This window comes from Pholcus phalangioides, unplaced genomic scaffold (genome assembly GCF_987345545.1).
Source record: "Pholcus phalangioides strain wild (caught in Gottingen) unplaced genomic scaffold, Ppha-v1.0 ptg000002l_1, whole genome shotgun sequence".
Classification (NCBI taxonomy): Eukaryota; Metazoa; Arthropoda; class Arachnida; order Araneae; family Pholcidae; genus Pholcus; species Pholcus phalangioides.
This window is the reverse complement of record NW_028301595.1, coordinates 5,902,156-5,927,301: the sequence shown is the minus strand read 5'-3', so window position 1 is coordinate 5,927,301 and position 25,146 is coordinate 5,902,156. Positions and strand designations below refer to the sequence as shown.

General features: G+C 35.4%; 1 protein-coding gene across 1 annotated transcript in view; it reads left to right on the top strand.

Annotated features, from left to right (window-relative positions):
* The window catches only part of LOC149089134 (gem-associated protein 5-like), a 79,820-nt gene that overhangs the window by 2,650 nt on the left and 52,024 nt on the right, over positions 1 to 25,146 (top strand). Inside the window, exons 3-9 of the mRNA XM_089240105.1 lie at positions 1,806 to 1,923; positions 4,157 to 4,335; positions 9,491 to 9,638; positions 10,197 to 10,293; positions 19,335 to 19,441; positions 19,637 to 19,722; positions 19,845 to 19,924. Coding sequence (XP_089096231.1) covers positions 1,806 to 1,923; positions 4,157 to 4,335; positions 9,491 to 9,638; positions 10,197 to 10,293; positions 19,335 to 19,441; positions 19,637 to 19,722; positions 19,845 to 19,924 — 815 coding nt within the window. The remainder of the gene's footprint in view (positions 1 to 1,805; positions 1,924 to 4,156; positions 4,336 to 9,490; positions 9,639 to 10,196; positions 10,294 to 19,334; positions 19,442 to 19,636; positions 19,723 to 19,844; positions 19,925 to 25,146) is intronic.

Below are 25,146 nucleotides of genomic sequence, written 5' to 3'. Positions count from 1 at the left end.
TACAAATGTTTTGTAACATATTTCGATATATTCTTATGGTCCTAAGTTAATGGTCCAGTGCGGTCAAGAGTCCTCACATACGGCAACTATACTTTTATGGAAAACGGGAAACTTCCAACAAAATGGTATTATCGTGATGATATTCACGGAAGAAGAAAAATAAGTTCTTGGTTTGCATAGATATGTAAAAATGTGGTTTTTTTTAAATATGTATTATATGGTCGTACTAAACAATATATAAAGTGTACAAAAGAGACAAAAAATTTTACGATTGATTCTAAAATTGTTGAATATTTGTGTTCATTCCTCTTCTACATAAATGATATGGGAGAAAATATTTGGCGCCTGCTGCTGCCTGGCAAATATAAAGTAAAGGAAAAAAATTACTTACCTAAATATTTCTTTATTTGTCAAGCCCTGTTCTTATAGATCACATAATTACTTTAGGGTTGAAATAGCATCGAAAACTTACTGCTGCATATAAAAATCAAGGGTTAATCATTATATGAATGTTTTGAATGGGAAGAATTAGATACTTTCATTGCCAATACACTTAAGTAAATAGTATTACGTATTCTGCAGATGTTTTAAATATGTTTAAAGATGTTTTATATAAATAGTGGCACTATTTGCAAATGAGGATCAGGATGAATCCATAATCTAATGAAGCCCTGAAGAAACTTCTAGTATCTTCAACAGTGCTCAAGAGTGAATTAGATTAGGTGGATTGAACTGTTTAAGCTGAATGGGATGCTCCGCCCTTCTGTCATACAATCCTTGATCGATCAAATTTATGATTGCACCTTTTGCGATGTGTTTTTATAAAACTTTCTATAATTGTTTATTATCGGTGCCCGTTGCACTTTGATTTTCACTTGGTTCATTTGATTCACACAATTTCGATTACAATGCGCTATATGTAGTCTTTGTCATCAATAAATTTTGGTTTTGCCGGTGTTGCCTGGATTCCTCCCACCTTTTTTGGGGCCGAAGTGCGTACGTTGCTTCTTGTGACAGAGCCTCGTCTGTGTCTTGCAGTTTCTCCAGATGTTTTAAATGCTTTTGTGAAACAATTTATACTCATCTATACTCTCTTTTGATTGATCAATAAGATTTATAAGCATGTAATTCCCTAAATCTAGCCATCTAATCTATGAGCTAATGTAGCCATCTAAATTTAAGAACCCAAACAAACATTGCTGCTCTTTTATGTTGAAATTTTTTTTATATACGTGTTTAGTCATGAAATGGCTGGTAGATGATTTTAATCACCAAATTTACTCTATATATTCATATTTCATAGTGCAAATTACACAAAAATTGGGAACTATACACCAGAAAATATGAAACATAGCCAGTTGTGGGTGAAATTTTTACTTTATTGCTGAAAATTGTTGATGGGCAGGAAATTGAAAGCTTCTAAAATTTTGGTCAATTATAATAATGATTTCACAAAAAAAAAATGCTTAACGTAATGAAAATGTTCAGTAAATATCAGAAATTATAGCAAAAAACTAGACATTTTTTAAGAACAGTCGAACACCAAATGATAACGAAAAATATGGCTATGTATTGTATTTTTATGGGTTATATGTTCACCTTATGCATTACTTTTTATTTTTATTATGCCCATGAAAAATTTTTAAATGTTCAAATGTACATTTGCCAGATTTCTGTAAGATAGCTACAAGAATTTTACCCTCTGAAGGTTGGCAGGCCTGCAGTTTTTACCAGCTGTTTCAAAAACTTGCCAACCCTATGTGAAAATCTTGTATAACTGTCACTAACTGTATTTAATTTTTCAGGTACAGAAAAGGTATAGTAGCGATATATGACCTATTGAATGGGAAATGTTTACATCAGTTGTATCATCGTGACCAAAGCATCATCAACATGTCTTGGTCTCCGCATTCATCATCCCAGGTAAAGTTTAATTTCCAGAGTCAATGTTTCTATAGGTTGCTTGTGCCTCGAGCATATTATAATGAAATTCAGTAAGACCTCTCTAAACAGTCACCCCTCAGATGTGGCCATCCTCTCTTTTATGGTTAAAAATAATAATTCCCCTTATATAATAAAAGTATGCATTTCAAACCCTTGATTAATGGTCACCCCTCTATTACAGACAATATTTTTTGTTCCATCTGTGTCTGCTAAAGAGGGGTTTTACTGTTAAATTAAATTTAAAAAATTCCTGAAATATATTGTACAAGATATGTATACTGATATAATATGTATAAAAATAGTGTGACTTACATGCTATTTTTTTGAAGGATTGGCAAATACCTGCACATTTATGCCATAAAAAAATAATAATGATCTATCAATGTAGAGCATTGATGTGAATGATTTGTGCGGTGAGCTTGATATTTTTCAATGTTGAAAATCATTGTTTAGCTTCAACAGTTGCATCACCAATCGTTTATTGCAAATCACAAAAATTCACTCTTTCAATAAAAAATTGTAATTTAAAAGATCGGTAGCAGCATAATTATCTGTGGGCCATGGACAGAGATGCGTGGGGGGGGGGGGCATTGTCAAAGGTGGAGTCGACTGATTTAATGTATATATGTATTGACATCATCACCACCGTGCCCCCCCCCCCACCCAGCAATGATGACCGTTCCCCCCAGACTTCCAAGTCTATCTCCGCCTATGCTGTGGACATTTTGCCCAAGTGCCAATGGATACTGATTCCATAAATTCTGTATTTGTAAAAAATATACCTTTAACCAGGGATTGAACAAATCTGAAGCACCAGGTCGCCATGGAGACTAGAAAATCTGTTAGCACGTAAAATTTTCCACATGTGATTGCTATATCAGTGTCTAAGCATGACTTAAAATTTTCTGATTTCATAATAATGCATCTTCCAAAATTAACACTGGGTCGTAATAAATCCTGGAAAAGATGAAAAGTATATTGCTTAGAACAATTTTCCCAGCAAAAAAAAAAAAAATGGTGCTCCTAAAAAATTTGACTGGCACTTAATTTTTATTTTTAATTTGTCAAGCCCTGTATTTAGCATATAATGAAAGAAAAGATAACCTAAATAGCATTGAATACATAGATTTGCTTATGTATTTCTCTTAAGCTAGATTATGGCAATGCAATAATATCATCTGAAAGCATGCTTTTCGACATAAGTGTAATTTTTGATAAGTTTCTTCTGTGGGGTTAGGCCAGTGGTTGGCAAACCATGGCACTTTGGCCCTTAGAGTGTGGCTCTTCGACAAAATACCACGTTTGGGGGCCGCCTTAAGAGCATGATGGGGCCCCGGGTCAAGTGTTTTTTCTGAGACCCTACCTGACAAATTTTTGAAAATTTCAACCAGTTCTCTCTCTCTCATTCCTTTGAGGGCCCTCGGGCCATGCCCGGGTGGACCCTATGTGTTTAGACAGCACTGGTTTAGACACACATTTTGGCCATTTTGTTCTCACTCCATTCCCCTCCCTAGTGAGTCATCTTTTTCGCAGGCTTTTGCTGCTGTCAGGTGACACTTCCGCGACCAATCAGGTGGGTCGAAACTAGGAAGTTCGGATACAAGACGAGTGTGGATGGGAGAGTCTGAAGGGGTCGACCTTAGCGAACGTATCTCAATCAGATTGAGGACGTTTTCAGCAAAAGCCGGCTTAGGACTACCCTAATTAAGTTAAAAACAATGTACCTACCTATATAGTTTAAGTTAAAAAAATTTGGGCCCTCGAAAGAAATTTCAATCGTTGTACTGTTGTTATTTGGCTCTTTTGACTTATGAGTTTGCCAACCACTGGATTAGGCAAATCAGACCAACCCTGATTGTATGTCTTTGCTGATTTCACTGAGACTCAAATTCAAGTTTGCTCAACCCTTAAAGACTCTTGTTCTGAATAACCAACTGCTACACTGCTGCATACTATATAGATATATATTCATTACATCTAGATTTCCTGATATAATTGCTTTTTTGCGCTGTGAAAAAAAAAAATAATGGTTGCACATACAACCACAGCTTATCTCTGTGGGGTCTTAGACAGCAATCAAGTGTTTTCTAGAAAAGTGTTCTTCAACTGCTGGTCCTTGGATTGTACCTCCCTTTTCTGTGTATATTTGAGATGTGTGAGAGTTAAAAATCTTAGTATATAAAGTATGGTCTTCCTTCTTTTTTTTATGCAGTTCCTTTCAACTTCTACGGATGGAAATGTTTTCGTGTGGACTCTTTCAAACAATCCAAGTCATGAGGTATATACGGATCCGTCATCCAAGAAAGATGGCAAGATGATATTTGCAAGATTGTGGAAAACAGCTATATGGCATCCTTTAATTCCAGACTCAGTTTTGATTTCAAACTATTCGTAAGTATTTGAAAAATATTCTAATACTACCATGTTTTTTTATTTGTAATGTTATGCAGTTAAACTTCAATACAATGCATATGACTCGTAACGAGAATCTAGCTCCAATATAAGAGCATATATCACAAAAAAAAAAATAATAATATAGAAGTCACTATTCATAAAGAGATTCTGGTTATCTTATTCAAGTAAGGGTAGCTTCTAGATTACTTGCAGTATAAGCATTATATTTCTTTCTAAACGTGTCAGTTGTGTTAGAATTCATTCACGACCCCAGCAGGTGAGCTATTCCATTTATTCACAACCCTATTCTCCCTGTGATTCGCAGGGGTGGGAACTCTGCGCCAATTGCGCCGCACTGCGCCAAAACTAATGTCTTGCGCCATCCTGCTCCAATAGCGTATTTTCGCATTTTTCTGCGCCAAATAGCGAATTTCGCTTCAGTATGCCCGGAATTTCGGAAAGGACGCCAAAAGTTTTTTGTTCCTGCTAGCCACGAAACGTTTCTTTACGAAAAGAGCGTGTTTTATTCCACTATACTTAAACTATCGGCCCCTGATCTGGCTTTCCATTGCGAAATCCGTGATCGTGGAACTGAAGATGGTTTGCAGTGCCTTTCATCTTTAAAGTGCAAATTCGAGTGTTTCCGTTTAAAAAAAAAAGTCGTCACTGGAAGCAGCAGAAATTACTGTAGTCGATTGTCATTGTGTTAAATCCCGATGTTTCATGAAAAAAATTGTCATTCCGGGAGTAAAAAGCGCATGTCCGCCGAATTACGAATGTTAGTTTAGAAACTTTGCAGAATAACGAGTGTTAAATCGACAATGTTGCCGAATAACGAGGGTTAAATCGCCAATGGTGCCGAATAACGAGCGTTAAATCGCCAATCTCGCCAAATAACGAGTGTCAGATCGCCAATCTCGCCAGATGATGAGTGCTGAATCGCCAAACATCGAGTTGATACTTCCGAAATTTTCTCCCATTTTGCAACAATTTCTTTCCAAGTATAAAAAAATTAAAAACTTATAAAATTTTTTTTAGCTCATTTGAAGTGCTGCTGTTCAAGGCAGCAAATAGTGCCCTCAGTAAGCAAAAATCATCCTAAATAGACGGGTGCAAAAAATTTTATGACAGCCGCTTTTTCAAACAAGGTGTCAAAAGCCTAAAACACCAAAAACAAAAATCAAGCTGATGAGATGTTTCATAGCAAAAGACAGTGCAGTTTTATTTTGAAAAGGGTTGAGGGTTAACGAAAATATTCTTGTTAATTTCACTGCTCCAATTTATAAATATCTGCTCCGAATCCCACATTTTCCTGCTCCAAATCCAGAATTTGCTGCTCCAAAATTGCTCCAAATCCAGAATTTGCTGCTCCAAAACTGCTCCGAATCCTGAATTTTGCTGCTCCAAAGCTGCTCCGAATCCTGAATTTTGCTGCTCCAAAGCTGCTCCGAATCCTGAATTTTGCTGCTCCAAAGCTGCTCCGAAATGGACTTAGTCACTTCCCACCCCTGGATTCGCCGCAACTCGGAGTTGCCCCTTACTAAATGAGATTTTTTCCTTCAAACCGAGCATAACTCTGATCTATCGCCATGGGCAATTTACTACCTACTAATTACCTGTCTAGTACAAAATCCTGATACTGTTTTGGGGAAGTGGAAACAGAAGAGTTGATCTTAGGAGATATATATGATCTGAAAATATTACATAGTTATTCAGACCTCGATTTCTATGTTCTATAGCATCAACAGCTATCCCAATTATTCTGTATGTAGCGTCCATTCATTTCTGAAAAAGAGGGAAGCTCCCTGCTATTTTAGTCAAATATGCACAATAACTTTATATTTTCTTTACTCATCGGCACCCCTTACTTAAGGGCATCCTTTTCTTTGGAGAATAATTTGCTAATAACCTCCAATATGTTCTTGCCTTCTTTTCTGTCTCTCCAAAACCTTATATTTAAAACTTATCCTCTTTTGTCCTTTTCTTCTAACCACCTCCAATTTGTACATGTAAATCTCTTCCTTGGGAAAATTTGTCGTTTACAACTGACCCCCCTGATTTTTAAGCAATCCTACAAGATTAAAAAAAAGGATTTGGGGGAAGGGTGATTTTATTTTTTTTACTTTCAAGTGCAGTGACCATTGATTGGCGTTTCAATCTGAATGGCTTCAAATGCCAAAACAAAATGTGATATACAAGTGCAGGAAAAATTGCTTTGTATACTTGAAGCTACAAATCTCAAACATTTGTAAAGAGAAAGGGAGAAAAATGTGTTGTCTGTCTTTGAGGAGGAGATATTTTTGGTAACCACTACACTTTTTAATTTAGGTTACCCAATGATCTTTAATGGTAACACAAATCACAACACTGTCAAAATTATTTGTTAAGACTTGAGATGCCCGGAAAGACAAGCCAATGCCTTTGAAGAGGAGCAAAGTGGTCCAAGAGTGAATGATGGAAGATAAAAATTGGGTACTTGATTCTAAAACAGAATCTGCAGAAATTCTCAAATGATTCACTATGTTAGTGAATATAAATTATATTTATCAGTAATGGTTAGGGGTATGTAAATTTTGCAAAAAAAATTCAAAAAATCAAAAATTTCGTATTTATTCGCAAAATAAATTCAGGTCAGAAATTTTGTATTTGTTCACAAAAAAAAAAAAAAATATATATATATATATATAAATATATTTAAAAAAATAGCATATCATAGTCCCTTGACTAAAATGATTTTTCTGAGGCCCCTCCACCTACCTTGTCAGAAATTCTTACTCTCAATAATTTGAACCAGATCTCCTTTTTATGAGGCCCCTCTGCACTTGAGGTTTCTGGGCTGTGCTTGGTCGGACCCATGCCAGATGACACTAGTTGCATGTCATGCGTAAATTCAACTTATTTTTAACTCTTTTCTGCTGCTGTGCCATGAGCAGAATACCATTCTGTTCATAGATTCCAACATACAGTAGAGTCTCGTTTATCCGCCCTTCCGCGTAGTATCTGACATCCCCCCCCCCCCCCCGCAAAAAAAAAGATCAAGTACCAACTGTTGAGCTTTCAGAATTTCACATAACGACAGAGTTAAGGCTCTAGAAACTGCAATTAAATATATTGAACAACGAGAAGCAGCTACAGGAATCGACACCTCCGTATTAATAGACGTTCTGCCAGTCCATTTATGTCAGATAAGCCAGACTCTACTGTACTCATTTGTCAATTTTTTTTCTGTAAAAATGCCCTTGAAATTTGAGCCCAAAAGATTTCAAATCTACTAACTTACTCCACAAAACATGTGCGAATTGTTTTTTGAAAGTTTGATCCTTTCAAAATTGTCAATTAGCATAATTTTCCTACAGAACTCGGAAGCGAAAGTCAACTGAACCTGTATTTTAGGAGCTAGAATTTCATTGTCAAAACTTATTTTTAAGAACCTTATGCTGGAGTAATCGTCTTCATATTTATTGAGAAAAGCAGCAGCAATATACGATATTCGCTCAGATGAATGACACCTTTGAACCACGAATTCTGCCTGGTTACTACAGGCATTGGGAAGAATTTTGCTGCCAGTATAATAGCCTACTTATACAGTGATACTTTTTTCTTTTTGGTATCTTAAATAAAACTGCTCATTTTTCTTTAGTGCAAAAAAGTTATCTTCGTCTTGGCCGCAACAGAATTAAATTCTTTGAATTCTTTAATGAATGTGTCACCCACAAGATTCACTTTATGCGCCCAGCATTGGTAGTGCAAAATGTTGTCACCAAGAAGTGTTATTAATAATTTAAAGTGAGTCTGATACTAGATCCTTTATTTTCGTATTCTTTTAAGGTGTCAATTATAGCTTGGAAACACATGGAAGAATTAACGATAAAATTTGAATTATCAAGATTTCGTAGAAAAGTAGTAAAAATTCATATTTTTGCATTTATTCATCAAAATTGGCAAATTTTGTATTTATCACATTTATTTCGTAAATTTGGCATTTATCGCGGTTATTTCATAAATACGAAATTTACTTTATCCCTAGTAATGGTTAAAATCAAGGTGTAAGCATTTGTTCTCAGCATAATTGGAATGAAGCCATCTTAGTACTGCATAGGCAAGGGCAATGCATGAATCATTAATATTATAATAATATGAAAATAACAGTATTAATATTCATTAATTATTACAAATTTTAGGATTTGTGTCATGAAAATGTTGTATAATTGAGAGTTGTGTGGTGCGCAAATGAAATATTCTAACTTTAAAAATATAAAGAGAGTAATCAAGGTCAAAAAAAGGTCCTATAAACGAGGTTTCACTGTAAATATGTTATTTCGGGAATTCTCGAGAAATGCAATTTCCCGTTCCCGATGGCTTCTAAATGTCAAGGATTTGGAAACCCTAGTTATGACAATGAGTCTGTTATGCCAATATTTCCCAGTGATTGTGTGCTCTCATCCATAATGGGTTTTTACTGTGCATGTTAAGTTTAGTTTATCATAATTGCATATATATATATATATATAGTGCAGAAGTAATTTTTTTTAACCCTTCAATAGGTGTGCTTGAAAAGTGATTTGAGTAAATGCAGTGTATCTTTGAGATATCAGTCATATTCATCATACAAATACACTATTAATCAATGAGATAAATCAAAATGAAAAATATTTATTAATAAATGTTTGTATTTATTAATAAAAGTATTGCATAGTTTTTAAATGCCTGTAAAAACTTGAAATACAGCCTCATATCATAAATAAAATCGCCTGAAATTTGAGTTTTTTTTTACTTTGAAAACCTCTTCTTAAACGATGCTGCATTTGTTGCTGAGTAATGGTTGTCCAGAAACATAGCAAGCCCTTAACACAAAGAAACTAACCTACTCGAGAGTTAATTCATAATTGTTTATTTTTTGAGATGAATTTTTCGTCAGCCCAATACATCGAGGGAAGATAGAACTTTTCTGGATACTGAGATTGAGTTTAATCTCTGCATAATATCCAAAAAAAGTCTGTTTCCTTGTTTATCTTTTTGCTTCGAATAGCCCAAGTTTTATGGCTATGCTTATCTCTTGATTTATTCAGTCATAAAAATTTTGTCATTCTTATTTTCATAACAATGATTTTCATTGCAATTGAAATTCAGAAATTTTTCGTAAATTGTTTAGAGGAGATATATACATACACAAGACAGGAGGCCTGCCTCGCAAGAAAAATCTCAGTTCTGAAGGAAGATGTCACTCACGGATGGTTTGCTTTATTCTTGCTTGCAGTTTCAAGAAAGACATGCTTGTATCTTTTGCTTCTGATAGTCAGGTATATTCATAGATAACAGCTTATCCTCTGATAATTTATGCTTTCCATAAAGTCAGGAAAATGTGTGTAAATCAATTATTTTAAAATATATAAACTATTTTGTTGATTTTTTTTTTAATACAAAAAATCAGCTATAATATTTGATTAGTTTTGATTAGCAATGTTAAATTGTTCACTTGACATACCTTATATTGCTGTAATGCCCGTTATAACTATGTTCACAGTAATGCAGTTGAACCACATTGGGACAAAGTTGAAGAAACTGAAAATATTTTTTCACTACAAAAATTTGGAATTAATGACCAAACAGTGATTTGATTGTGTTAAATGTTAAAAATATTCAATTTTTACATATATTAAGCAAAAATGTGTGTGAAATCAGTAGGGTGTAATGAGATTCGATGGTATGTTATTTTCATGTTCTGTGTCATTAATCTTTTCTTTTAATCCTAAAAATTGCGCAGGTATGAAAGCATTGTGTAACTTTTTTTCCTTTGCTCAGATACATTTTTTTTTTTAAGGTTATCTTCAAAATTTCAATATCTTTTATCATTACAGATGGCATTTTGGGACCTGACATCTTGCAAGTGCATTAATAAGATGTTTCTGGTTTACAATTCTGTCCGTACTTTGCAGTTTTGCCCTTCAGATGAAAGTGAGTTTTTTTCCTCCTTTTTTTTTGTAATTTTAGATGTTCCACAAAAGTTTGGCATTACCAGTGATGATTTGTATAACTTGTCAAATTTGTTGTTTCCTATGCTGTAAAATAAGTTTCTTTTTCTTTTTTTTGGTCATATTGGGTTAAGTTTGCAAGGCCAGTTTGGCTGCTTGACATTTCCTTTTTGTGGTTCGCATAGAAATAGCATAGAGAAGTTCAGGTCTATATAACTCATGATTCGCTGTCATAGCATGTAACAAAACCTTAAAAAAAGGACAATGAAATGTATACATGTACAGGGTGTCCTGTAAATGCGAATCATCCTGTATCTCATCAACCGTCCATTGTAGAGGCATGATTCCAATTAAAAAATGCTCAAAAGGCATTCAAAAATCACCTGCACCAGTTTTGACAGTGAAAGTAAAAGTGTGTGACAAAATATAAAATCTAAATTTATATAGTCTTCCCCCCCATCCTCTAACTTCCAATTAGAAAGTTGTTATTCTGTATATCACGAGGCTGACAAAATAAATTCCATGTTTCTAAGTGCAATATTCGCTAAGATATTTGAATTCAAAAATTGGAGAAAAGTTATGAAAGAACAGCAAATACTAACAGACACAACACTCCTTTCCCTCATTTATGCTGTCCTTTCCCAACTTTTCCCTGATTTCTAATTTGAATATCTTAGTGAACATTGCACTTAGAAATTTGGAAATTTTTTTGTTGGCCTCTGGAGACAAGACTAGAGCAACAACTTTCTAATTTCAGGGCTCGGCACGGGTCACTTTTTTCACTAAAAGTCACTTTTTTAGAAACTGGTCACTTTTATTACGTATTTTCAGGCCCAGGTCACTTTTTCCACTTTTTTAGCAAAAAAACCTCGGTCTCGCGCGCTTTTCTGCTGTCAGTGTTTTTCTTTTCTTTTCTTCAAGGAGGAACTTTACCTGTTCAATATCGCTAATTTTCTCCCTCCCTTCATTGAACTACGATCGAAGGCATCTTATCTTCCCGGGAGCATACCGTGTGACGTCAGTATAACTTGATTTCAAGGCGCTTGGAAAAAGAAAGCTCCTTGGTTAAAGAATCGTCATTTTATGGAAAAGCCGGTCGGAAAAAAAACTAGCATAAAAGGCGTACTTACAACAAAGAATTTTTTCCCCCCTATACTACCATTCTTTCTTATTTCCCCACGTGCTCACTCGTTCTTTCATTTTCATCTTATTTTAAAATTGATCCTTTATTTTATTTGTTTTAAAAAATTTTAGTCCTAAGGGCCGAATTCCTTTCTTGGAGCATCGAGCAAGTTACATTTGTTGTTTGTTCTATTGTTAATTTTTTAAAATGTTATTTGAAATGACGATTAGAGAGCCCGTGCAGAAGCTAACTTACGCGCAGCGCGTATTAAAGACGCGTATTATGAATACGTATTAAGCGTATTAATACGCTTTGGAGAATACTCTTGTAGCTGGCCAAGGTTAAAGAAGCTCGCATGTATTTTGAATTTACTTACAATAAAAAAAAATCATCCGATTGAAAATCGCGATCTATCGACAAATAAAATTCGTACTATTTTTCTAACTGGATTTAAATCTCAGCAAGAAACAGTACCCCCAAATTTGATCGAAAGGAGAACTATTTATGAAAAGATCACAGAATCCTGCAATTCAACATTTAGTTTAACACAAGGGTTTCCAAATCAGATGAAAATTGGTCATCAGGCTGATAAAAACTCAGTTAACGTGCATGCGAGCCGTAAATAGAGGCGGATTTAACGATGGGCACACCGAGCGCGCCTTTGGCCCCTACTTCATATTTTTTCCCTAATTTAAAGGGCCTAATATTAATTTTTTTTATGCCCGGGCCGTAACTTAATTTAGAGCATCTTCACGATACTGATTGTTAACTTAATATTGTTGGATTGTTTTCCTTTTTTTTGCTCTCCATGCACGTGCGGGAACCGGTTGTTCCGACGCTGTATGCAAATCGGCGGGGCGTACCCTCACGGGAGCACGGATATATAGACTGGTTTTTTCTCTATAGGTGAGATATCTATTTTTTCCGCATGGATGTATGTCGGGATTCGATTTGTTTCTCCCTTTTGATTGCCGGCCGTATTTTTGATGAACGAAAATGATCTTGTTTTTTGTTTTTGCAACTTTTATGGAAAAAGAGTTCAAAATGAACTTCTGATCATTGTTTTTCTTCAGCTCAGTCGGTACGCTCTGCCCCCCAAGAAATATCGACATCTTGCGTGCCATTCTTGATGTGTAAAAAAATCTTATTTTTAGACCTCGGAAGTTATTAAAACGTTTGTCTCGAGTCTGTTATGACCGCAATAGGAGAGGGCGGGGGTCTGGTTCCACGGGTGTTGAACGAGGAAAGGTGCCGAGTTTACTCATTTTCTGTTAAAAAGAGTGGATACCGGCCCCGAGCGATAGTAAATTTTCGTTCGTACTTGCGACCCGGATTGCTACATACCGTGATCAGATCCAAAAGCGGGGGGGGGGGGGCAATGCCTTGGACGGCGTTTTTGATGGAATGGTATATTTTAGAAAAGGCAATAAAAATTTCTTTGCAAAATTATCGAACTTCACAGTCAAGGGGCAGTAAAATTACGTTTCCCCTCCATAAAAAACAATTGTATTACGGCCATGGTAAATCGGGTGTCCCGGATGGGGGCGAATTCACTATTTTTGTTCGTTGAAAGTTACGGGAGGAGTCAGCGCTAACGTGGCGACTTGTTTTCGCGCTAAAATAGGTAGCCCTGACAGCAACATCCATAAACTCTGTATCAACCGCATTTATAAACCCCGTATGTTATTGATTCGATTTTTGTGTTCATTTCATCCTAATTTTCCGTATTTCCCGATATATTTCTATCGATTTTCGCATATTAGGTTAATTCATATTATAAATTATATATTTTTTTGTAATTTTTTGTGTGCCCTTTGTCAGCCATCTTGAATTGACTACCGCAAAACGGCGATTCCTTGGCTCGAAAAAAAGTCGCTACGTTGGTGCTTACAAGGTTCATGGGAAATTTACCGGGGAAGGCCGCTGAGTCTTTTTTTCTGTTAAAAATTACGGGGGGGGGGGGGAAGGCCAAAATTATACTGTTTCCAGGGGTAGGAACACCGCGCCAAAATTAACATCTTGCGCCATCCTGCTCCAATAGTGTTTTCGTATTTTTCTACGCCAAATAGCTAATTTTGCTTCGTATGTCCAGAATTTCTTAAAGGACGCCAAAAATTTTTTGTTCCTGCTTACCGTGAAACGATTCTTTCTAAGAGCGTGTTTTATATATATTCCACTGTACGCCTTATTTAAACTATCGGCCTTTCCATCGTGAAACCCCGATAATATCCGTGATTGTGCAACTGAAGATAGTTTGCAATGGTCTTTCAGCTTTAAAGTGCGCCGCTGTGGTGGTCGAGTGGTCATAATGACGGACTCGCATCGCGGGGACCCGGGTTCGAGCCCCATCGTCACCACAGTGATGGTCGGCTGAAGTTGGTTTTCTGTGGTTCCCAACTTCAAGGCGCAAATGCGAGCCGATCTCCCCGTTAAAAAGTCTCGGCACAGAGAGCGACAGTCCTACAAACAGTATAAATATTCAGTCATTACACTACACTCACTTCACTTCTGAGATATAGATGGCAGCACTAAAAAATCATACACAACACTAAATACGCACTCAGACTGTTAGGTACACACACAGTTACACTTCCGGCACAACTCACTAGGTAGTAAATCACCCATACATGGTGGTAGACCTGAGTTGTGCTCGGTTTGAAAGAAAGAAAAAAAAAAAAGTGTTCGTCAATTACTGTACCTTTTATACTCGAGGACCCGTTAGTCAAACAGATTTGAGAGTACTAAATATTACTACTTCTTAACCGTACATGAATCTCGTATATATTCGTCTGCGGAATTCCCAACGAATCGGTACACACCGGAATGTGTGTTATGAGTGTACGTGTTGCTCTTAAAGTATTTATGTTGTCAGAGGTGTGCTTGATTCGTATTCTTACTGGTGTTGCGATCTGTCTTCCTTATTTTATGGTAAATGCTTGAATTTTCATGTTATGTAAATATTATGTTGTAAGTCTACACTACACTCACTTCACTTCTGAGATATAGATGGCAGCACTAAAAAATCATACACAACACTAAATACGCACTCAGACTGTTAGGTACACATACTTACACTTCCGGCACAACTCACTAGGTAGTAAATTGCCCATGGCGATAGACCTGAGTTGTGCTCGGCTTCAAAAAAAAAAAAAAAGCTTTAAAGTGCAAATGCGAGTCAGTTGCCGTTTAAAAAAAAAGTCGCCACTGGAAGCAGCAGAAATTACTGTAGTCGATCGTCATTGCGTCAAATCCAGATGTTTCGTGAAAAAAATTTCCATTCCGGAAGTAAAAAGTGTGTTTTCGCCGAATTACGAATGTTAATTTAGAAACTTTGCCGAATAACGACTGTCAGATCGCTAATCTCGCCAAATAATGCGTACTTAATCGCCAAACGTCGTGTTGATTCTTCCGAAATTCTCCCCCATTTTGCAACAATTTCTTTCCGAGTATAAAAAACTTATAGAAAATTTTTTGCTCATTTGAAGTGCTGCTGTTCAAGACAGCAAATAGTGCCCTCAGTAAGCAAAAATCATCTTAAATAGACTGGTGTGAAAAATTTTATGACAGCCTCTCTTTCAAACAAGGTGTCAAAAGCCTGAAACACCAAAAACAAAAAACAAGCTGATTAAAAGATTTTTGATAACAAAAGACAGTGCAGTTTTATTTTGAAAAGGGATGAGTGTTAACGAAAATATTCTTGTTAATTTCCCTGCTCCAAATCCTATATTTTGCTGCTCCAAAACTGATCCGAATCCTATATTTTGCTGTTCCAAATCCTGAATTTGCTGCTCCAAAACTGCTCAGAATCCTGAATTTTGCTGCTTCAAAGCTGCTCCGAAATGGACTTTGTCACTTCCCACCCCTGTGTTTCTGGGTAAAGGAGTAAATGTGTTTTTTTTTTTTTTTTTTTTTTTTTGCAGGGGTGTATGTTGTGTGTAAAAAAAGGGAAAATATATATTTTTACAAATTTCAAAACTGGTTTATTTTTTCCCTCACCCAAGGACAGTATTATTTTGGTGCCCCCGCCTGTTCGCCACTTTTCCCAGTCTAGCCATAGGTGGAAATACTTTAAGGTCTTAGGGGTGTGGCACGATGACAATTGATATACATCATATATATGTATACATCAGTAGGCTCTGCCATTGACGCTGGGGGGAGGGTGGATTGCCCCTCCCTCAACATATAATAATCAAAATAATTAAGTTAATTTAATAATTTGAATACTTTATTCAATTTAATAATTTAAATATTTTATTCAATTTAATAATTTAAATATTTTATTCAATTTAATAATTTAAATATTTTATTCAATTTAATAATTTAAATATTTTATAATTCAGTAATTTAAGTAATTTTTTAATTTAATAATTTAAAATGTTAAAAATTTAATTTTATGGTTTTTAATCATTAAGTAAATTTCTTAAAATTTGTTGGAACATATTATACAAACCTAGGTATGTAAATCAAATTTGTACTAGTTAAAAAAAGTTTGAGTACATTTTGTATACTGTCATTCATAGCATGAATGAAAAATCCACTGGAATGTAGATAGGACAAATTCTCTCATCAAATTTTGTGTTATTTCATTTTTTTCCCTTCTTTGAATGGGAAAAATTTTTCCCGCTTTGAAGTTTATCCTGCTTAAATTGATTTTAAGATGGGTTGTGGAAAGCAACATGGGGGAAGGCATTGCTGCTGTTACTTAAAAAGGATGTAATGTAGTTATTCTCTCACACATAGTTGTTGATAAATTTGATAAGTTATTCAAAACTTTTCTGGTTAGCAGAATGCGTTTGAGTTTGATTTAATTATTTCTATCTATTATGTAAAAAAAGCAATTTCAGTGAGTTCTATTGAAATGCAAAGTTAAAATTAAATTCAATTTCAATTCATTCAATTTGGTAATAAAAATTCATTGTCCATTTGGTCTCTCTCTAAAAATATTTTGGTCACTATTTGGTCACTTTTAAACATTTCGGTTACTATTTGGTCACTTTTTCAAACATTTTGGTCACTATTTTCACTAATTTTGAGGCCATGATCCGTGCTGACCCCTGTAATTTGAAGTTAGAGAACAAGGTGGATCTTTTAAAAATTTAGATTTTTTTATTTGATCCACACTGCATTTTCACTCTAAAAACTTGTGCTCAGATAGAATTTTTGAATACCTTTTCAGCATTTTTTAAATTGAAACTATATGTCTACAATAGATGGTTGATGAGATAAAGGTTGTATTATCACTTACAGGACACCTTGTATACAAAGTACATAGGTAACAGGGCTTATGACATTTTTTACTAGCAAACCATTGAGCCTAAAGGCATATTTCCAATTAGAAAACGTATCCAAATAACATGCAGTACTCAGATATTGCATTCACGTTCAAAAGGATTGTACAGTTATTAAAATAAAATAAAAAATGGCTTTTTTATACGGACACCCTGTGCCCGAAAACCCTTTACCAAATATCACTGAGACATTCAAATTCAAATATGTCGGTGAATATTGCACTTAGAAACGTGGAATGTTTTTTTTGTCATCTGCAGTGATGGGGCAACAACTTTCTAATTGGGTTCTTGAGAACAGGGTGTCCGGATAAAAAGTTAACCTATTTATGTTAATAACTACACAACCCCTTGAAACATGAATGACCATATCTGAGTACTACATGTTATTTGGATACTTTTTCTAATTGAAGTGTATGCCTCTGGAATCAATGTTTCATGAGTAATATGCTTTACTCCCTGTTACCTATGCACCCTGTTATGTCTATAGTCTCGTTATACGTATGTAACCATCTATATTACTTATGAGGGAATCACATTCTTGAAATTTAAAAATAGCATAAGTGTAGGGAAAAAAAAGGCATTTTTATTATTTTAGCTTGCACTAAAATGGAAAATAAGTTTGTCTGTTAAGGCGCCATTCCCATAGCTGCAAGGTCCAGATTTTCCATGTGCTTTTTTTGAGAGGTAATTTAAACCAAGGACTTTAACCTACTTGTTGGCCATGATTAGCGATGGCTTGCAGGGTGTCACAGTTTTTGTAATGGGAAAATATCCCTAAAATTTCTCTTTTACTAATGAGAAATTCCTAAAATGTTTAAAAGATCCCTTTTACATTTATTTTTGTACTGAATTTGATCTGTGCGAAAACCTCCCAAATTCTCATTCTTCAAAGTTGGCAGCCACGCATTCCTATACAGCTTTTGTTGTATGATATACTAGCTTACCCGTGTTGCTGCGATCTCAGAAGAAAGGAAATTCAAGGAAATGAAGGAAAAGAAAAAAAAACACCTGCCAGAAACCTTCGCGGGAGTGTACTCAACAACTTCCCAAAGTTTCATGGCGATCGGATGAATGGTGCAGTAATGCATAAAAGACAAACAGACATACATTCTTGTTTATATATATAGATTTCCATTGGTCCCGGTTTCTCATTATCATATAATGCGAACGCAATATCCCTATGCTGATATTTACATGCCATGTACTACATAACAGGAAAAAAACTAATTTAATTCTCAGTGATTCGGCAGTTTCAGCAGTAATTAGCAAATTCTTCACAAATTCATTTTTTAGATACAATTATGTCCCGTGTTTAGAATAGTATTTTCCCCGTATTTTTTATTGTTGACGTATGGTTACCCAAAGAAGGAGGTCTAATTTTCTATTTTAAACCATGGGTGTATTCTTGTAGTTACAATTCAATTACAAAAATTCAATAATTTTTCGGTCAGTTGGAATAAAATTACCAAGTCTACCTGCGGATCACCACCTGTGCCATCGTCGTGGACTACTACTAGGCCGCGGACCATAGGTTGAAAAATGCTGCTATAGAGTAGGTCTGGGATGCTCTTGGGAGGAAATTGTAGTGTAGTTCTTCAGCACCCCCCCCCCCCCCTCCTAGAATGACCCAAGAACTGAAAACAACGTTGCTGGAGGAATAGACCACCCATAACGGACTCCTAAACACTCTGATTTCCAGTATAAAATCACGTTGTGTGACCTGTATAACACAGTAAGAGGGCACTATACCAGGGCTATATTAGTAAGGGCGAGAGAGCACCAGGTCTACAACGGCACAAATATTCAAAAATTACACTTCATTCGGAATTTGAACTATAGATGGTGCAATTAAAAACTGACACACAACACTATATACGCACTCAGACTGTTAGGCGCACACACACACACTCTCGTATTTCCGGCACAACTCCGCCGGTAGTAAATTGCCCATGGCGATAGACTGGAGTTCTACTCGGTTTGAAAGAAAATAAGAGCTGTTTTATCTCTTTGATGTTGTGCTTGCCGCCTTGGCTCAGTGGGCGTGGTCTCGGAGCTGCTATATGAAGTAACAGCCCTGATACTTTTTCACTTTTTTTCTCGCAGACCATATCAGCTTTTAAAATGTAGGGTATTGAAGAAGATTTTATATTTTAGTGGCGTATTTCACAGCTTTAAGTCAGAGATTTCTCAATATAGTGGTGTTTTAGCGTCACTGCTATGCATGTGTGGTATTTTTATTATATTTTTATAACCAATAGATTACCTGTCGCACGTTGCTGCGATCTCAGAAGAAAGGAAATTCAAGGAAATGAAGGAAAGGGGAAAAAAGTTTTAAAAAAAAAAAAAAACCCAGTCAGAAACCTTCGCGGGAGTGTACTCAACCACTTCCTAAAGTTTCATGGCTATCGGATGAATGGTATAGTAATGCATAAAGAACATACAGACACACATTCGTTTTTATATATATATAGAAACCTTGAAAACTGCATTATTTTTTTTAATGAATAAAAGGCAATGAAATTGTATTTGTGATGAATAAATTTTTTAATGGTTGCGACATTGTTTGATTGGTGGCTCATTTTTTTTTCCACTTCGAACTTTATTTCTCTCCAGGTCAGCTTATTGTTGCTTCACATGACATGTCCTTGCGCTTATGGAGTGTAGCCTCTAATTGTGACGTCAAGATACTTTACAATGTTTCCAAGACTAGAGTTGTATATGTAAGTATCCACCATTTTTTTGAAATTTTAAAACAATCCATTGCAAAAACAAATATTATGCTTCTTCGTATACTTTTTGCAGTGTTGGTGGGGGGGGGGGGGGGAAGAAAACATAATTTGGATTGACACACTCAGGCCCAGACTTGATGAAGTCCATGAGACTCATAATTTATTTTTTTCCTTATTTACTTGTAGGTAGCTTGGCATCCAGAAATTCCACAGTTAATAGGATTTGCGACAGAAGAGGGAAGAGTTGGAATATATAATGTTGATAGACATAAGTAATTATATTTATTGTAAATTATATAATATTACATGGGGTGAAGAAAATCATTCATGCGATTACTAATTGTAATCTTGATAAATCGTACATTTATTATTTCATACATCTGGTTTTTTTTAGGCATGGTTCATTTTTTACCGCTACCAAACATTCTGGATACATTTACAACCTTTGCTGGGGTCCATTTAAGAAGCTCCCAGGTTTGTTACACTTTTATCATTTTTGTTCGTTTTTATAATAGTGTATAATAAATCACCTGGCAAATCAAATTGTATCCTTCTAGTATAATATAGGCATGATTAAACAAGGGCGTAAGCTCTTGACTGCAGCAGCCAGGGAGCAAGGACAATTGTTCTTCCTCTCTCCCCGCCTTTCTGCTTCAAGTATTTAGTCTATGTTTTAGTCGTCCTTAGCTTCCAACATCCCTGGTGATAAGAAAATTTTTGCATTATTTTGTATAATTTATTTCCAATGATTTCAAGTGATTCACATTCAATATACCAGGTGAAATATAGTAATTTCTCATTATATCATGGGAGACAAAAAGTTTGCTATAACCGATGACTATCTAGGTTCCAATATTGAACTTAGGCAGCATGAACACGAAACAAGTGCAACTCAACTACATAAATACGATAGGGCCACATATACACCCAAAACATGCATTCTGGTGTGCCGATTCGTTAGAAATTCCGTAGAGGAATGTGTACGAGATGCATGTACGGTTAAGTAGTAGTCATAGTAGGTTCCAATATTGGTACCGCTCTAATGCAGTGAAATATTCTAATGCAAATGTTATGACGAATAGGCTTCTTCAATGTTACTGTAGCTCTTCATATCAAGCTGCGAATAATTATAGAAAGTTTGTCTGTTTTCACGGAATTCAAATCATTCTATGTTTTATTCATCTAATATGACCTCTCGTCGTGGTAACCCAGGTTGATAAGACACTCTACTACTGCACCAAATGCTCTTCAGGAATGCCCCAGTTTGACACACGATGTCAGAATCATTCCTGACACAGGTGTAACAGAAACAATGATAATATTACAGCTGAAGCTACAGCAGGAGGTTATAAAGTGGTTAGTTTACCTCTTGGTGAGTAACTAGACAGAAAAATTGTGCAACATTGCCACTCTGAATTGACTATAAACAGTCAGATTTGGTTCAATTAGCCAAAAAATGTATTCAAAAATGTATTTACAAAAAATTTGGTTCAATTAGCACAAAAAAAAAAAAAAAACACAGAATTAATATGAACTTCCAGAAAAATATTTTTGGTTTGGTGGGGGGGGGGGGGGGCCTAGTGTATAAGAACCTTGGTATGCTATATTTTAATTTCTTTTCTCCAAAAGTAAGTTTTTATCCTAAAATTTCACTAAATTCATTTTTACTATCTGCATACTGTATGAAATATTGGGTGGGATTTAAATTTCCTTTCTGTTCTAACTATAATGATGAAATATGGATTTAAGAGAAGGCTAAAATGTTCCGAAGGTACCATTGGGTCTTGCACCTTAAAACATGTAATGTTGCATGTTGAACCAGTTTGAAATTACAAAGACAAAGATATTTAAATATTACTGAAAAAATAATATAATGAGTACTTTTTTTAAAAATATGTCATATATATTATATATAAAATGAAATACACTGCTGGCCACCGTAAATGCAACACCCTGAAGGAAGCATGCAAATAATATGAAATTTACAACATGCATTAGCGGAGGTGAGATATGCAAATGATTAGAATTTCAGCGCAGACACACATCACGCGTGCCTGTGGCGCCACTTCAAAGCGCTATTTAAGGCTTGGAGATTTCGACGATTTGAAGTACGGTAATTGTGTTTTTCTTGTGGTTTTTTCAAAAAAACGATCAATTATGCCTCGTAGAAAACAGCGATCATCTTTTGATCAAGTATCCGAGTTCGACAGAGGAAGGATAGTGGCCTACCGAGATTGTGGATTATCTTTCAGGGAAATCGGTAGTCGTGTTGGACGAAACCAAACAACTGTAATGCGGATATGTGATCGTTGGATGCAGGAGGGTACGACGGACCGACGTGTTCGATCGCATCCACCTCAGTTCACCACTTCACGTGATGACAGGCGTATTGTGCGTATGGCAGTGACGGATCGCTCAGCCACATCACGAACCATAGCACAGCACATTCAGTCTGTACCGCATCATCCAGTGTCTGCGCGTACCATTCGACGCCGTTTACAGCAGAGTGGTCTGTCCGCAAGACGTCCATTGCTTCGTCTACCCTTGACGCAGAACCACAGACGTCTCCGCCGCCAATGGTGCGTGAAAGAAGGATGTGGACGGCACAATGGAATGAAATTGTCTTTACTGACGAGTCACGCTTCTGTCTGCAACACCACGATGGTCGGATTCGAGTCTGGAGACACCGTGGATAGAGATGCTTAACAGCTGCGTTATGCACCGCCACACTGGTCCTGCACCGGGTATTATAGTATGGGGCGGTATTGGATATCACTCTCGCACTCCTCTAGTACGCATTGCCGGTACTTTAAAAAGCCAGCGCTACATCTCCGAGGTGTTGGAGCCAGTTGTCCTTCCTTACCTTCAGGGTTTGCCCACAGCCATATTTCAACAGGATAATGCGCGACCACACGTGACACGCATTGTCCAAAGGTTCTTCGTCAATCGCCAGATTGAATTGCTTCCCTGGCCAGCTCGCTCTCCGGATCTTTCGCCGATAGAAAACATGTGGTCCATGGTTGCTCAACGATTGACCCACATTACATCCCCAGCTGCCACACCAGAACAACTTTGGCAACGCGTGGAAGCTGCTTGGTCTGCTGTACCCCAAGAACACATCCAAAGTCTCTTTGAATCAATGCCGAGGCGTGTGGCAGCGGTGATCTCCAACAATGGCGGCTACTCTGGCTACTGATTTTGGCAAGAACCACACTTCACAGAAGTCTATAAATTTAATCATTTGATGCTTGGTCAACATGTTATCTACAAAATAAATATTGTTGCGATATCTCTTGTCTTTCTTGGTGTTGCAATTTGGGTGGCCAGCAGTGTACATCGAAATAATGACACAAATATGATTGTTAATATATATATATACAAAAGCAATAATAATAGAACTAGAAACGTATTTATATTAATTAAATGCATAATTATTCTGCATTGTACTTTTAGAAAGGAAAATTGTATGTTTTTAAATCTTCAGTTCTTTTGAGGCTCTGATCACAGAGATACGATATCTGCATTTGCTGTATCTTCTTCTCTCCAAAGGTACATGTATATGCACAGCAGGATATGGAAAAATCATGATTAAAAAAAAAAAAAAGAAGTCTGATTTCTTTGATTTAAATCAGTTTCTTTAAATTAAAATTAATGGACTGCTTATTAATTAATATTAATTAAAACAAATCTTATTAATCATTAAGAATGCATATTTTCGTATCACCTAACTGCTTTTTTCTCCTAATTGCTCAAATTTAATTAAGCATTAATGAATAAGCTACAAATGAACTATAAGCAAAAAATATGAACACCAAAAATCTGTTTATGTAACATAAAAGATCATTGAGCCCAAATTAACATGGATTAACTTTTTTTTTGTAGGGAAAAGTGCTTTTATTCATGAACCCCCCTCCCCCATTAAAGTGAATGAGTGGTGGCAGCTCAGTATCATGCATCCGGTGCAGACATCTCAATTCACTCGATGTATAACCAAAGAGCCATTCAGCATCAACTAAATAAAACAAGTTCTGTTGGCAAGATTGTTTCTTGCACAATTGGTGGATGAGTTTTCGACTTGCGTGAATGTTACTTAATAGTTTACATATTTTTATTAACAGATTTAATGAGTTTTGGTAAAAAAAACATGCAAACTCAACATTTTAGTTGAAAGCCTAATTATATCTATGGTGGTACACCATCTATTATTTTGAATCGACAATTAGGGCAAGACTTTATACAGAAAATTATTCCTCTTTTTTTTAATCATGGGAACCCTAATGACATTGCAATGCATTGAAAATAGCGCAGTTTAACTCCCCTATATTTTTCTGCACTGTATCTAGGGATTGATTACATTCGAGCCTATATTTACCCCAAAGATTTTCTATACTTTTAATTACAAACTTCACACATCAGTAAAATGCAAACAATACCAGGTTACATTTACTTCAATCATTGAATTTATGTAAAGAAAAAACAGAATTTAAATTTTGTGATTTAAATCAATGATTTCTTTTTAAATCAAGTGATTTAAATTCATGTACCGTGATGTACAGGTGCAGTGTTAGCCGGAAATATAATTTTTTGAAGAGTAATTTCACTCTTCTCTAAAATTTCAGGGAGTATTTTTTTTATCAGTTAGAAATATAACTCTATTAAAAAAATTACCAAAAAATTTGGAGTATTTTCACTCCTCAACAAAATTGGGAGGAGTAAAATTAAATTTTGATACATGAATTGCACATCTAAATGTGTAATTGGCAAATACTGTACAGGTACATATGCATGAAAAAAGAATCATTAAAATCATTTAAAACAGTTCAAAATGAAGGTCTTCAGTTTAAGCTTTGAATGATTCTTTTTTTAAATTAAGACTTGAAGTATATGTGTCTAAGGGTACCTAGCTTAAAGGGTCCTAGTAAAGATATTGACCCTAATTAACCAATTAATTAAAAACAATCTTTTTTTTTTTTTTAAAGGGCATTTTGACAGAATAAAAAGCAAATCAATCATTTTTTTTAAATAACTAGTTTTATAACTCAGGTTTAAAGAGGATAGCTGGCACTGTTGAATAATAAAACATTTTCACACCTCTTCTGAAAAAGTGCACTTGGTAAAAGTTTTTTTGCTGCATTCTCGAAATTATACTTTGTTTTTTTACAAGATATTTGAGTAGAAAATGATCAAAGGTGGATTTAAGAGAAGAAATTGAAGTAGCTGAAGTTTTTGTAAGTGAGAAGTATAGAACTGAAATTTAAAATATAAATTTAATCAAAATTTAAATTATAAATTTAAAAGCAAAAGAAGTATTAAAAATTAGTGGAAGTTGAGTATTCAAACGTAAATTAGAAAAATTTAAGTTTCATACTGTTCCAAAGTACACAATGTTCCACCATTCGCAAAAAATGTTAATAATGTTATATTCACAGTGCTTGGTATGATTGAGCATTTAGTGTGGTTCATCAGGTTATTGCATTGTTTGGTTTGTTACTTTACTGCTGTCAGTATATGGGAAAAACCAGGTATTGTAGTTACTAAATGCAGTTAACTAAATTTGCAATGTTAAGAAGAAGCATGGCAAAAACATAATTATATTACTATAACAGGCCTGCTTGTTAAATCTCTATCAAGGTCACGGGCAAAGAGCTGAAACAACATTCAGTTGTAAGGTTATGTATTTCTATAATCTCTTGCAT